General features: G+C 40.5%; 2 protein-coding genes across 3 annotated transcripts in view; one reads left to right on the top strand and one right to left on the bottom strand.

The window, feature by feature from the left end:
- Positions 1-4,940: 4,940 nt before the first annotated feature.
- Positions 4,941-9,354, bottom strand: LOC109465641 (uncharacterized protein KIAA2013 homolog). The gene is made up of 2 exons (XM_019763020.1): positions 7,947-9,354; positions 4,941-5,864 (listed from the first exon to the last, which is right to left on the bottom strand). Exons 1-2 carry the CDS (start codon positions 9,223-9,225, stop codon positions 5,314-5,316), a joined length of 1,830 nt encoding a protein of 609 aa, XP_019618579.1. The 5' UTR covers positions 9,226-9,354; the 3' UTR covers positions 4,941-5,313.
- A 602-nt stretch (positions 9,355-9,956) lies between these two features.
- LOC109465639 (neuralized-like protein 4) overlaps positions 9,957-13,254 on the top strand; it is a 38,724-nt gene continuing 35,426 nt past the window's right edge. For both annotated transcript variants that reach the window (XM_019763012.1, XM_019763010.1), the window contains exon 1: positions 9,957-10,161. In XM_019763012.1, coding sequence (XP_019618571.1) covers positions 9,997-10,161 — 165 coding nt within the window. In that variant the 5' untranslated portion in view covers positions 9,957-9,996. The remainder of the gene's footprint in view (positions 10,162-13,254) is intronic.

The following is a 13,254-nucleotide window of genomic DNA, read 5'->3' as shown; positions in this document are numbered from 1 at the left end:
TGGGGGAGGGGCAGAGGGGGATGTGGCAGAGGCAGAGTCAAAATCACCTCCTGAAGAGATGCAGGTGCAGTACAAAACGGCAGATAGCCATGACTCTACCACAGATGGGAGTCATAGGGAGGATAAGGGTGAATCTGATTCTATCTTGATACCTGCTACAGATAAAAGTCGGAGTATGGAGGGGCCCGAGGATAGCTCTGACTTTATCCCCACCACAGGTGAAACCCTTGCTACCAGCAGTACCACTGAGTGTCATGATCTCAGGTCAGATTTGTCAGATGACCATGACGCAAAAACATCCAGTGAAGCAGCTGGTAGCAGCATGGAGAAGCCAGACATTAAACATTTGGAAAGTGAAGAAATTATTGATGTGGAAGAGATAATTTCAGAATGCCAAGCTGTTTTAAGGCAACGGAATGTGGAAAAGTCTCCAGGGAATCAAAATGACATGAACACTGACATGGATTAGACAAAGATTTTATTTATTTGTTCATTTTGGTGTTGCTACATAGTAAACCAGCATGGTGAATATTCGTAAGTAATATATGCATGTAGTACTTTTACATGTACCAGCAGTAAACACAAAAGATGCAATGAGGTATTTTTATGTGCAAAGGATTCCATGAGTTCAGGGAACACCTACATTTTAAAGTTAGTTCATTAATCCAAGGAGGTTTTAATCAGTCCAAAGTTGCACTACAGTAGGTTTAACTTATTAAGTATTTATTATGATCTTTTTATTGAACACCTGGTTCTGCATGTCTTTTGTAAATATGCAATAACAACCACACTTGCCCAGTACTACATGACTTGTATATTAAATTTACCATTATGATTAATATGAACATCCTTATGTGCCTAGTGCTTTAGAGGTGGCTGGAAAAAGAAATTGGCCAAATAGAAAGGCAAACTGTACTAGCTCCCCTAACTGGTTACCACTGGCATGATAACTGTCTTTTTGGCCAATTCTGTAGAGGTGTTGTACAGGTTTATACTTCAGTAAAGGTCATATTACTGGGTGATTGTTTTGTTTGTGTCAGATCAGATTGATCTATTGGCTGTAATTTGTAAACACAACAGTTATGAAAAGTTAAGTGTTACAGGAGACCGGATGTTGTAGATAATATACAAAATGACATTATGGTTAAATGGAAAAAGAGTCCATTATGAACTTAGTGTAGTCCTATGTTTATATATACAGGTATGCTATACATAAATTAATGACTTGAAAGCTCAAGAAGGCATATGAAAGTGCAATAAAGGTCATTTGTTGGTGTTGTCAAGGACTGGACTTTTGTCTTTCAAAGGCTGCTTTATTTAGAGGTACTGATACTTGCAGAAATATAGAAGACGGATGGAGTCATGCATGCATTCAAGCAAAGGGAAAATTGTACCTTGATATTGTGTGTGTGCGTGTGAACCCCAACTCTTACATCCTCTCCTATCAACCCCGACTTTTAATACATTTGTATATCATCTATCAACCCCAACCAAACAAACAGCTTAAAAGAATAGCTACATGTATTGATCGCTTAAATGCTTTTAGATGCATCTCCACAAAAAATGGAGTTGTGTTTGCGTGCCTACATTTCCGCATATTTGTTGTCAGCATGACAGTCTGATGCAATGTTGACCAAACATCCAATGAGGAAATAAAAATATACCCTTAAAAAAAATTTTAAGTTCCACACAGGTGCATAACGTTCTGCCAATATGGTCTCAGGAAGACAAAGGTCACGGTCAACTGTGGACTTCCTGGTGGCTGGCTTTGGTGCTGCAGCAGAACAGTTTTTGTATCTTTGGTCCTAGATATACGATGGTCTGTGGGTTTGGTCCCCCTTGCAGCTTGTTCTGGAACTGCGGGGAGTTCCTGGCAAAATTTTTAAAGCACATACGTCCAGAACGAAACAACATATTAAAGTATGCGAACAAGGACATACTTAACATAGCTACATTCACTCACCCACAATAATATTGACATTGGGCTGGGCTTGTGGAGCTGTAGTTCTTTTATAAGGCCACACCAATTTAATTTGTTGGTTCTCGGATTCGCCTCTTCATTTTTTTCTGGTCATTTTGACCTGTTTTTATGTGTATTTTTTTTTTTTGCTGTCGCTTCATATTTTTTATGAAAAAATCTGAGAAACAATAAATCAAACTGGTGTGGCCTAATCTTCACAAAGAAAATACAACAATGGAAAAACAAGAAAGCTCCTAAAGGGTACCGAAACCTTTTATTAGACCGAGACCTAATTTGAGGCCAAAAATTGAGAAAATCCATTCAGGTCTACACACCAATAACAAAAACTGTAATTGGGAACCTTTAAAACATACCTGCTTGGCAGAAGTAAGAAGACTGGACTTCAGATAATTGTACAAAAACAATCATGAGAAATACAGTTTCACTATGCTACATATGTATTCATTACCCTCACATTAATTCACCAGTGTACTTACAGTCATTAAGACTACATGACTGTTCAACAGAGTGAAAAGATGTAATTCCTACTGTGTACAGATCAATATGCTGTAGACATTTTACAGATCATTATGATATAAAAAAAATTAACATTGTACACAAACATATATACAAAAACACCATTTGCTAGATTAGACCAAAACATAGAATATCAACACCTCACCTAGAACAACCATGTCTACATTATGTACATACATGTAATCATACATGCATCTGCCTGACATTAGCACTTATGACTCATCACTGGCATTCAACCTGGTTGGTACCATAGCAGAACATGTGGATTATTGAAATGGCATTTCAGTGAACCGTCTGTCACCTTTTTCAGGACAAGACTGACTGGTTCTAACTTCAACAAGTTCTATTCCTACTTCCAGCTTGGTCCTCTTCAGTTCTGTGTATTCCAGTGATCCGGGTCAACTGTCAATCACATGAGAGAATGCTGGTCAGCTCTCTGCAAGGTGTTGGAGTTGTGTGGTACTCAAATAGTAACTCTACAATAGATCATAAAAGCTCTGTATCTTTGCTGTGCAATGCACCCAGTACCAGTGTATTTTCAGCTGGGAAATACAAGTGATTTCAGTCTCCAGTCCTAGCTGCTGTGCAAAGTAAACCAGTCAGTATCGCCCTGAGTAAGGTGACAGACGATTAAAAAACAAGGATATGTGCTAAACAGTGATGAATCTGTTCATGATGCATAGAAAAGTTCTCCATGCAGCAGAAATACAAAACCTTACACTGCACCTAATATAAGCCTAAACCACTTACAAATATTTGCCATGGAACACACAATCACCAATTAAAGAACAAACTCACAACCACACATTTTCATTTTCTATTACAACCCTACTAACATACAGTATCCAATTGCACTTTAAAAACTTTTGATGTCCAAAGGACACCAAATCAGGGACATGAAGATGAAAGAATTGTGGGATAATTTAATGTTAATACCAGTTAGTGAGAAATGTTTACTACCTGGTCAAAACAAGCTGGATGCAGCAGAAATACTAGTAATTTTTGGGCCAACTTTGTTCGTGTAAGTTTTGTGCAAGACCTAAAACAAGTAGTTTGCGTCCTGGCATGTATCCCACAGCACATCTCTCCAATCACATTGGAACGTGCTGAAATGAAGGTCTAGATCTTGTTTTCCGAGCTGAAATGTGTGCAGTATGGCAGTGAGTTATCCTGCATGACACATGTCTGAGTGGCTGACATTTCTTTCTTACATAAAACTCAATATTCAATGTGCTGACAAATTAATGTTTGATAGGATGATTACATCACAATATTTCATTTTCAAGTGCCGCTTTAAATACAAAAAACTTTCTCCCTCACTATGTATTTTGATCAATGCCTTTGGGTTGTGGTAAGCATGACTTCCAGGTAGCATAAATTTAATCAGTTACAATGTACTTACTAACAGCTGGAAATTTTACAACCTACAGGATTTATATACAATGTAGCCAAATGCATGCATTTTTTCCTGTATATGTCATTTACATTTACACGTGTTTTAGCTTTCTAGACCTAAATTATACAGAACTAGAGTTCCACGATCTCATACCTTCGCCAAATGATGTTAGCTTTTATGATTAAGAAATTATATATTAATCCCCCTAATTATGCAAATAGGATCCTCAATTGCATGAATTATATCTGTTGATCATATTCTCCACCAAAAGACAGTCTTATCTTAACAAAGAATGCCATGATGAAATTTTCTCATAAATTATGCAAATGAGGTCCTTATTTGAATAAGTTATGTTTAATTATGTTCACCTTAACTTAACTTTCAAACACCCCAAGTATAAAATTCCAGGCAGTTACCACTATGCAATTATAATATTTTCTCATTAATTATGCAAATTAAGTCTTCATTTGCATAATTGATATCTACCTGTGTTTCTCTCATTCTTAATAACATATGTCACAAGCTCGAACTTCCTATTATGGAATGCAGCTGATAAATTGAATTTCCTCATTAATTATGCAAATTACATCTATAATTGTAATATCATTATGTCAAGCATCACTCAAGCTACCAACATACCAAAAATCACGATGATCCATCCATCGGTTCTTGAGTTATCCCCCTTTATACATTTGTCCATTAAACCCCCCTGCAGTTCTAGAGCAAGCAACTAGGGGGCTCAAACTCATGTCACTTTATCCCCAGCACAAGAGCTATCTACCATCTAAATTTCGTCACCCTAGCATGTCTGGATCATGAGATATCAAAACCGGAAGTTCTGCTGCAGTACCATGACAAGCCGCCAGGTGGCCCAAAATCTAATCATTTTGAGGTCTCATCAAGACCTACCCACCTACCAAGTATCAAGACAATCCATCAAGACCTTCTCTAGTTATCGTGTTGACAGACAGACAGACAGACAGACACACACACACACACACACATACACGAACGCCCCTGAAAACATAACCTTCTTGGCGAAGGTAACTAGTACCATTGTGTGTGAAAATGAGATGTACAACAGCTAATGAAAAATTCTCAATTCTTACTTTCCTTCTGGAGTTTACACCATATGATAGTCTATCACCATTGCCCAATCTACCAGTCTTGAGGCAAAGTTACATTTGTGCTTGCATATCTGATTAAAGGAATACATTGCTTTGCCTGCTTTCTTGAAATTCTACAATCTCATTCTGGAAAAATTGCAAAAACTTGCATTTTTGCACTAACTCTTTTTCATTACAGAAAAGCATCAATTGGCATTGAGAAAACAAAGTGGAGTAAACTGTGCCTTTCTAACATTCAAATGTTCCACTCAGTAAATACTGATCTAAACAAACAGTAATCCCATGGTAATGTTTTATGCACTATATTTAGTACTAGTTCGAGCTGCGCCTGCACCACAAACTTCATTGTAGATCAGTTTAATCAAAAAGAGGTGGAAGAGTCCAATCAGAAAAGCAATGCTGACCCAGAACACTGGAGGCAGACCTGTTTTGGGACCAGACAAATTTTCAAGATGATCAAGATGTGTTATAACTTCTTTCACATGAATGGTTCTCTTAATGTCAAGAAGATGGCGTCTACTGGGTGCTATGTACAGCAGGGATGTAAGCGGTTTGGTCACCTTCACTGAGAACTCTGTAATTGTAGAAGTTAGAGACACAGGCTCACTCAGACAGCCTGCCTCACATGCATACAACACAGCATTACTAGGGCTGTCCACAGAAACATGCATAGTTGCCTGGCCATCCTCCTCCATCAGGATAGTCAGGTTGATGTGACTGTTGTTGTAGCGGATGTCGCGGAAGGCGATGTTGCTGCGCAGGATGTCAGGGTCGCCGTTGAAGGCCAGATGGTCTCGGGTAATTTGTAACCCTCCAAAGCTAAGGATCATTGCCTCCAGCATACCTGCAAGACAGACCAGGGTATATGTCGTTTATTTGGTCCCTTTTCAAATTTGAGCACTGAGGCCACACCAATTTAATTTGTTAGTCCTTGGATTTTTTCAGAAAAAAAATATGAACAGGCCAAGGCATTCAATGATAGCCTGAAATGTTATGATAGGAGCCATTAAGTCAACATTTTTCCTTCTCCCCTAAAAATTCTGTTGCTTTTGTAGCTAGAGGGATATCCTTCATTCCCGTACATACGATAGTGTTTTTGCTTCAGCATTATTTACTGAAAGAAATGGTTGCTAGACTTGCAAAATTGAGTGAGCAGCTAAGCAAGTTGAGACCCAAAATAAACTGGGGTGTACCCCCAAAAAATCAGCTCCATCACTCATCATACTATGTTACTAATTCTTACCATGGAATTGATATGCAAAAAAAAATCCAGGTCATCCATGACTGTGATGTGTAGAGACATTATGGAATTATAAAATTATACTGTAGTGTACCTAGAAACCAAAAATCACGATAATCCATCAATCGGTTCTTGAGTTATCCTCCTTTAAACAGTTTTCAACGAATGCCCCAGCAGTTCCAGAGCAAGCAGCTAGGGGGCTCAAACTCCTGTCACTTCATCCCCAGCACAAGAGCTACAGCTAGTAGGACATATACTTAGCTACCATCCAAATTTTGTGACTCTAGCATGTGGGATCATGAGATATCAAAACCGGAAGTTCTGCTGCAGTACCATGACAAGCCGCCAGGGATCCCAAAATCTAATCATTTTGAGGACTCATCAAGACCTACCCACCTACCAAATATCAAGACAATCCATCAAAGCCTTCTTGACCTATTGTGTTTACAAACAAACACAGACACACACACACACACACACACACACACAGACACACACACACACACACACACACACACACACAAACACACACACACACACACACAGACACACACACACACAGACACACACACACAGACACACACACACACACACACACACACACACACACACACACACACACACACACACACACACACACACACACACACACACACACACACACACACACACACACACACACACACACAGACACAGACACACACACACACACACACACACACACACAAACACACACAGAAACATGAACGCCCCTGAAAACATAACCTTCTTGGCGAAGGTACATGTAACTAGGATTCCACGACTTGAGTGATACCTATGCCAAATGATGTTAATCACTATGACTGATCCCCTGATGAATTATCCCCCCTGATTATGCAAATAGAATCCTCATTTGCATGACCTTGTCCTATATCAATTGATCATATTCTCCACCAAAAGATTTTTATCTTGACAAAGAAAGCCATTCTACTAATTTCTAGCATTTCCTACTAAATTATGCGAATAAGGTCCTTATTTGAAAAAGGAATGTTTAATGATGTTCACCTTCGCTTAACTTTCAAATACCCCCAAGTCTGAAAATCCAGGCATTAATATTATTGAACTATAAGTTATAACATTTCCTCATCAATTATGCAAATTATGTCTTTATTTACATACTATATCTCAATTACATTGGTCACAAGCTTGAACATTCCTAGCATGTAATGCAGCTTATTTAAAGAATTTCTTCATAAATTATGCAACCAGATTTGCATAACTGTCACATAATTATCTACATTCCAAAAACTATGACAATCCATCAACCAGTTCTTGAGTTATCCTCTTTTGAATCTTTATTAATCAAATGCCTCTGCAGTTCCAGAGCAAGCCACTAGGGGGCCCAAACTCTCATCACTTCTTCCCCAGCACAAGAGCTAGTACTGAGCTACCTATCATCGAACTTTTGTGACCCTAGCTGGCCTAGTATGTCCAGATCGTGTTTACAGACAGACAGACAGACACACAGACAGAGACACCTCTGAAACGTTCTTGGCAAAGGTAATTAGATTCTTTGTGATAACCAAATAGAACCTGTGTGATACAGTTGGTATCACCTGAGACAGAAAACCCATATCGACTGTTATAACTGCCCAGGTATGACATACATGTACTAGTAAATGTTCACGTAAGCCTCCCATCACTTACCATCAGCCCCTGCTGCTACCAGAGGTGCACAGCCCCGCTTGGACAGCGTCAGCTGCCACAGGTGGGACAGCTCAGCAATGTCCGCCTCCTGCTTCACACTCGGCCACAAGTTGTTGGCGTGCGTAGTTGGATGGCCGGAGAAACAGTTCTCCTGCTTCCATAATAGCTGTTCAAGTTGTTTCCTCTTCGCCAGATCAATTCCATCTAGATGGAGAGGAGCCTGGACAGAAGACAGGACGTAGTACATACTAGAGTTAACAATGGAAGGATGGGGGATGTGCAGGACCTTCCTGGGGTCAACATGAAGTCCAGACGCCCAGACTTTACTCCAAGCTGACTTGTGCTGGACTAAAAGGTTGCTGTTCTCTGGGCCAGCTAGAAAATACTCCTTGATGTCATTTTTGGCAAGTTCAGTAACTCTCTCCAACTTGTCCTGTTCCACGTGTGGTGCAGGTTCACTGTAGTGGACAGCGGTGACAAAGGTAAAGGTGAAAGCGCTCTTCTCATCCACATTCAAGACCTCAGACACCTTTGGGGTCGCCATGGCAAACATGATGACCCTGCTGTCCACAGTGGTGATAGTGCCGCGCAGAAGGATGTACTCTTTAGGTGGGTTCTTCTCGTCAAACATGACTGTGAGGGTTTGTAAGGACAGGGAGTTGGAACTGACAGAGCTGGACTGCTTCACACTGACCAGCAGTGGTGTCGTTGTCGGGTTTTCTACGCGAAGCTCCTGGACTAGCAGGCTTGGCTTTGTTCGATGTGAAGCTACCTTTAGCTCCATCAACAACGAGTCAGTTTCAGACTTCTTGTAGCACGTATATTTATGGAACACGCCGTGTTTGTAGTCTAATACTGAAGACTCTTTCCTGGTGGTGAGAGTTTCTATAGCCACCTGTATGGAGGGGTCATAGGGCACCTTCAATGTGAGAGATGAGTACTGAGGGTTGTCCCTGTCCGGGGTAGCAATGAACAGTCCCTCCCCGGGCACGAACCCAATCTTGCCGTTCCCCACGAAAGGAAGCTGGGCTGCCTTCACGTTCCCCTGAGTAACCACTGCATCCAACTCCTGAGCAGCATGCAGCCATGGTGTTAGTTTGTCGTTTAAACAGGTCGACAGAAGATCCGGCTTGTTCCAAGCTCGCCGTCCCATATCGAAAATTGAAGGCCCTATGTACCAGATGACCACACTGACCGCCAGCAAAATAGCCAGCATTCTCCTCGCCCAGGTGCTGGAAAACACGCCGGGGACGCTCTTTAACCTGTTGTGGATCCACATTTTACCCCATTTTGTCTGTTATACCGAGCTGAAAACTGCAACAACGCGTCCGACAACTTACGGAGACGTGGCCTGGTGTGAAGGACAGCACAGGCACCTGCCGCAAAATGGGCAAGCCATCCATAGTGTCGTAAATGTAACAGAAATAAAAGTCTCCACCGAAAAGCGATTTCTTCCTCATTTACCGACATTCATCAGATATTTTCATACATATTCATGCAAATCTACTCTACTATAGTATTTTTTTCTGGAGCGTAAAGTTGACCACGCTGCTTTAAACTGTGTCAATTTATGTCGCAAAATCTGCCGTACTTCGTCCAAAGCAACCTCTGTTTCGGGTAAACATATTTTTGGAAGAACTAAAAATGCCCAGAATGGAGGGTGCAATCACTGTGCCTTGGTGACTATTATTTCGGTTGCTGTACTTAGTAATAGAATAACCCATACATAACATAGAGAACATCAAAACAATATAATTTACTGAGTGTAAGCCCGGTTGTGACCCAGTCAGTCGCTACATGTATGTCCTGGTTTTTTAAAAATCATATTGTGGATTACAAATGCGACGAGACGACGGAATTGCCCAGTAATTCCAAGTAATTTCTTGTTCCCTGGGACATTTGCCTTTTATGGGTTGATGATATTTTAGGCAAAAATACAGTAACCTGATGTTTAACCCATCAAAGGCATGTTGGTAGACTTCACTCCTCTTCTCAGTATTCTGATGTATTCTAATAAATTCCGGTAGTAGACTGACCGTGTGTTTCTAAGATGGCGGCGGCGTTCCATCCCAGAGTTGGTGCTCTGGTGTCTGTCGGCAACAACGGGCGGAGAGCGGAGCGGCAGCAGCCCACACAGGAGTTCAACAACGGGCTGGTGTTCGGCAGACAGCCCCTGCGTGATGGGGAGATTTTTGAAGTTCGGCTGGATCGGAAGGTCAGTTGTAGTTGGGCACAAAAATTATGTTGCGTTGCGTTGCGGAAGACAGTACATACATATAAAACCTTCTTTTAAAAATAAAATTCTGCACCCGCATCAGGAATTTGAACAGGTTGATCAGCCACTAGCCAATGTCATCAGAATATGTTTACTTCGGAAGGTCAATACATTTATATCATTATAAGAATCGCAAACGTGATAAAACATTTGCCACGGTCCAGATCACGATAAGAACAGGGCTCGAAATTCCCGCCTGAGGCTATATACACATGTATGTTAAGCCTAAGGCTATTGACAGAATGGTCCTGTCAATAGTGGAAGAACTTATATAATATCTTAATAATATTAATATTGTTTATTATTAATTAATTATCAATGATATTAATAACTTATAATATCTTTATATAAAATTGCTCATGGACATATTAATATTCAAATGGAACAATACCTCAAACCTGCCCATAGGCGTACCAGAGGAAGTCATGAATATAAGTATCAAGCAATACCTGCCAAAACAGACTGTTTTAGATTTTCTTTTTTTCCAAGAACGATAAATGAGTGGAACAAGTTACCGGGCCAGCTTGTAAAAGCCCAGACAGTGGAGGCCTTCAAGGCCGGGCTTCTGGCCACGCAGCCATAGTCCGTCGCACCCCCCCCCCTCTCAGTGATACCCCAGTAGGGGTGGTTAGAGAGTACTGAAGAAGAAGAAGAAGAACTTGCACTGTTGACAGGATGATATATTTAATTTGACAGGATCATCCTGTCAACAGAAGGAAATGCAGTATTTTCAGTATTGTCAGGATTGTCCTGTCACTACACATTTGCCCACTATTGACAGGATCATCCTGTCAATAGTAGAATTTTTTCCACTATTGTCTTGACAGAATCTTTTGCATTGTTGGTAATCAGAAGCCACTCACATATATAGCCACCATAGGCTAATCCTTCAAAACTTAAACTTCAGAATTGAAGTTCGGAAGATCGGAAGCCGGAAGATCGCCCGCCAGGTCATGCTTTATAAGATCATACATAATGCTGTCTCCGTCCCACACTCAACCAGGATTGTCCCGGTGGCTCGATGCTCCCGCTGCATCAATCACACTCAAACATTGCAGGCCATCGCGAGCAGAACCAACTTCTACAGGCTCTCGTTCTTCCCCCGCACCATCAGGGAATGGAATGAACTCGAGCCTGGTGCGGCGGAGGCGGGGTCTCTTGCCCAGTTCAAATCTGAACTGGCGAGGACCCTGCTGCATTGAGCCACCCCATCATGTCTTGTATATATGTAAATATTATTAACGCACTAATGCACTTGTCCCGTCTTTAGCACACATAGAATCAGTTGTCTTATGTTCCCTTCTCATTTATCCTTGTTTTACCTTTGTTTTTATGTACTGGGTCACAATTGTAACTAATCAATGCGTAACGGCTGCCAATAATCCTACATGGTAGGGCTAGGCAGTAACGGAGATGATGAGATGAAGTTGGAGTATTTGGCAACTTGGAAATGGTTTTTAAAAACTTGTAGTTGTAGACCTGTGAATTGGTCCTACCAGGCTGGCACGATGATGATGCATAACTCAAGAAGACATGTCGCCGACGTCGGCTACAGTGATTATGAATTGTGAAAAATTTTTTCCACCAATTGCAGATAACATAAATGTTCAGAGCTGATTACGAATTACATTAAATCATGAGGCTTGAATCACATTGATTTTGGGCGCTGACTATGATCAATTACAAATAGATTTATAATGTATTATCATAAAGCTGGGTGACATTGACCAATCAAAAAGCTCCATTCCACATTCCTTATGATGCTGTAATGTCACAGATAGAGTCAAAACCGGGTCATTATTCATCCCCATCCATACATTAAACAATCCAAGCAATAATAATGAATAATCACACGCATGATATGACCTCGGGTGACCCAAAAAGAACACCATGTTGTTCCAAAAAATCCCAAAATAAAAACACCTGTTCCCTGCCAATGACCCAAATAGAACACGACCCTTCCTCTGTGTCCTTATGTGACTCCATATGGAACACATGTTCTATTAAAGTTTATATGTGTTAATATACTGAGGAATGTGTCACTCTTTACTGTGTTAGTTTTGATAGGCTATATGATAATTTGCTGTGCTCACACTGTGCTTTATTCGGTGTTTATAGCAACTGACAAGGCTTTATCACACCATATTCACCTCGGGGCGGGTCATTAACCCTTAATTAAAAGGCCTGATTACACCTTTTAAGGTGTAAAAATTTAAAAAGGTATGGCGCAGAGAGCCCATTTTTAGTCCATACTGATGGCAGTCTGAAACCAAATAAAGAAGTCTTTTTGTTGGGAAATGTTGTTGTTTTGGACTCGGATGTTATAGGTAAGAAGAGTTGTGGTATTTTTATTTTGTTGAAGAAAATAAAACAGACTTGCAGCCATGTGTTTGTGTTGTCTGGCTCACTGAAGACGATATAGGTTTACATTCGGTCATCAGCTGTCCCGAGGGGGGGCACTTCACAATGTTCAGGTAGAATTCTCGCATGGTTCCGCTGCGTAGGATTTAAAAAATTTTTTTTAAAGGAGACTTGAGAGGTTGGACTACCCTGCCGATATGTGTTTTTCAAGGTCTCAAAGTCAGGTATATGACTAATGTGACCACGTTGTTCTGACTTGAGTCCCATATATTAACATAAGAAAGCCCAAATACTGGGCTAGGGCCTGTGTGTCTGGTATCCTACAACTTACAAGCCTTCAAAACCCATGTTCACTGCCACTAGCATAATAATAATAGTCAGCCCACCAACTTACTAGTACTTCATTGCTGAGTTAAAAGTTGTCTTTTAACTTTAAGGCCTTACATTTGCATCGAGCAAACTCATGTTTATTTTGATGTAGGCCACACCAACTTAATTTCTTGGTTAATGGATTCGCCCGCTTCATTTTTTTCTGATTTGCAAAAAATAAAAAAAATAAAAAATTCAGAATCAACTGCAAAATGCTCATTTTGCCCTAAACAGTTGAAAACAGTCCTTTTCTTCCTAGTTGTTACAGTTATTCCATCTTTCAATGCAGTGGTATCATTAAAA

This window comes from Branchiostoma belcheri, unplaced genomic scaffold, assembly GCF_001625305.1.
Source record: "Branchiostoma belcheri isolate BF01 breed outbred unplaced genomic scaffold, Haploidv18h27 scaffold155, whole genome shotgun sequence".
Classification (NCBI taxonomy): domain Eukaryota; kingdom Metazoa; phylum Chordata; class Leptocardii; order Amphioxiformes; family Branchiostomatidae; genus Branchiostoma; species Branchiostoma belcheri.
This window is presented reverse-complemented; position numbering and strand designations above follow the sequence as displayed.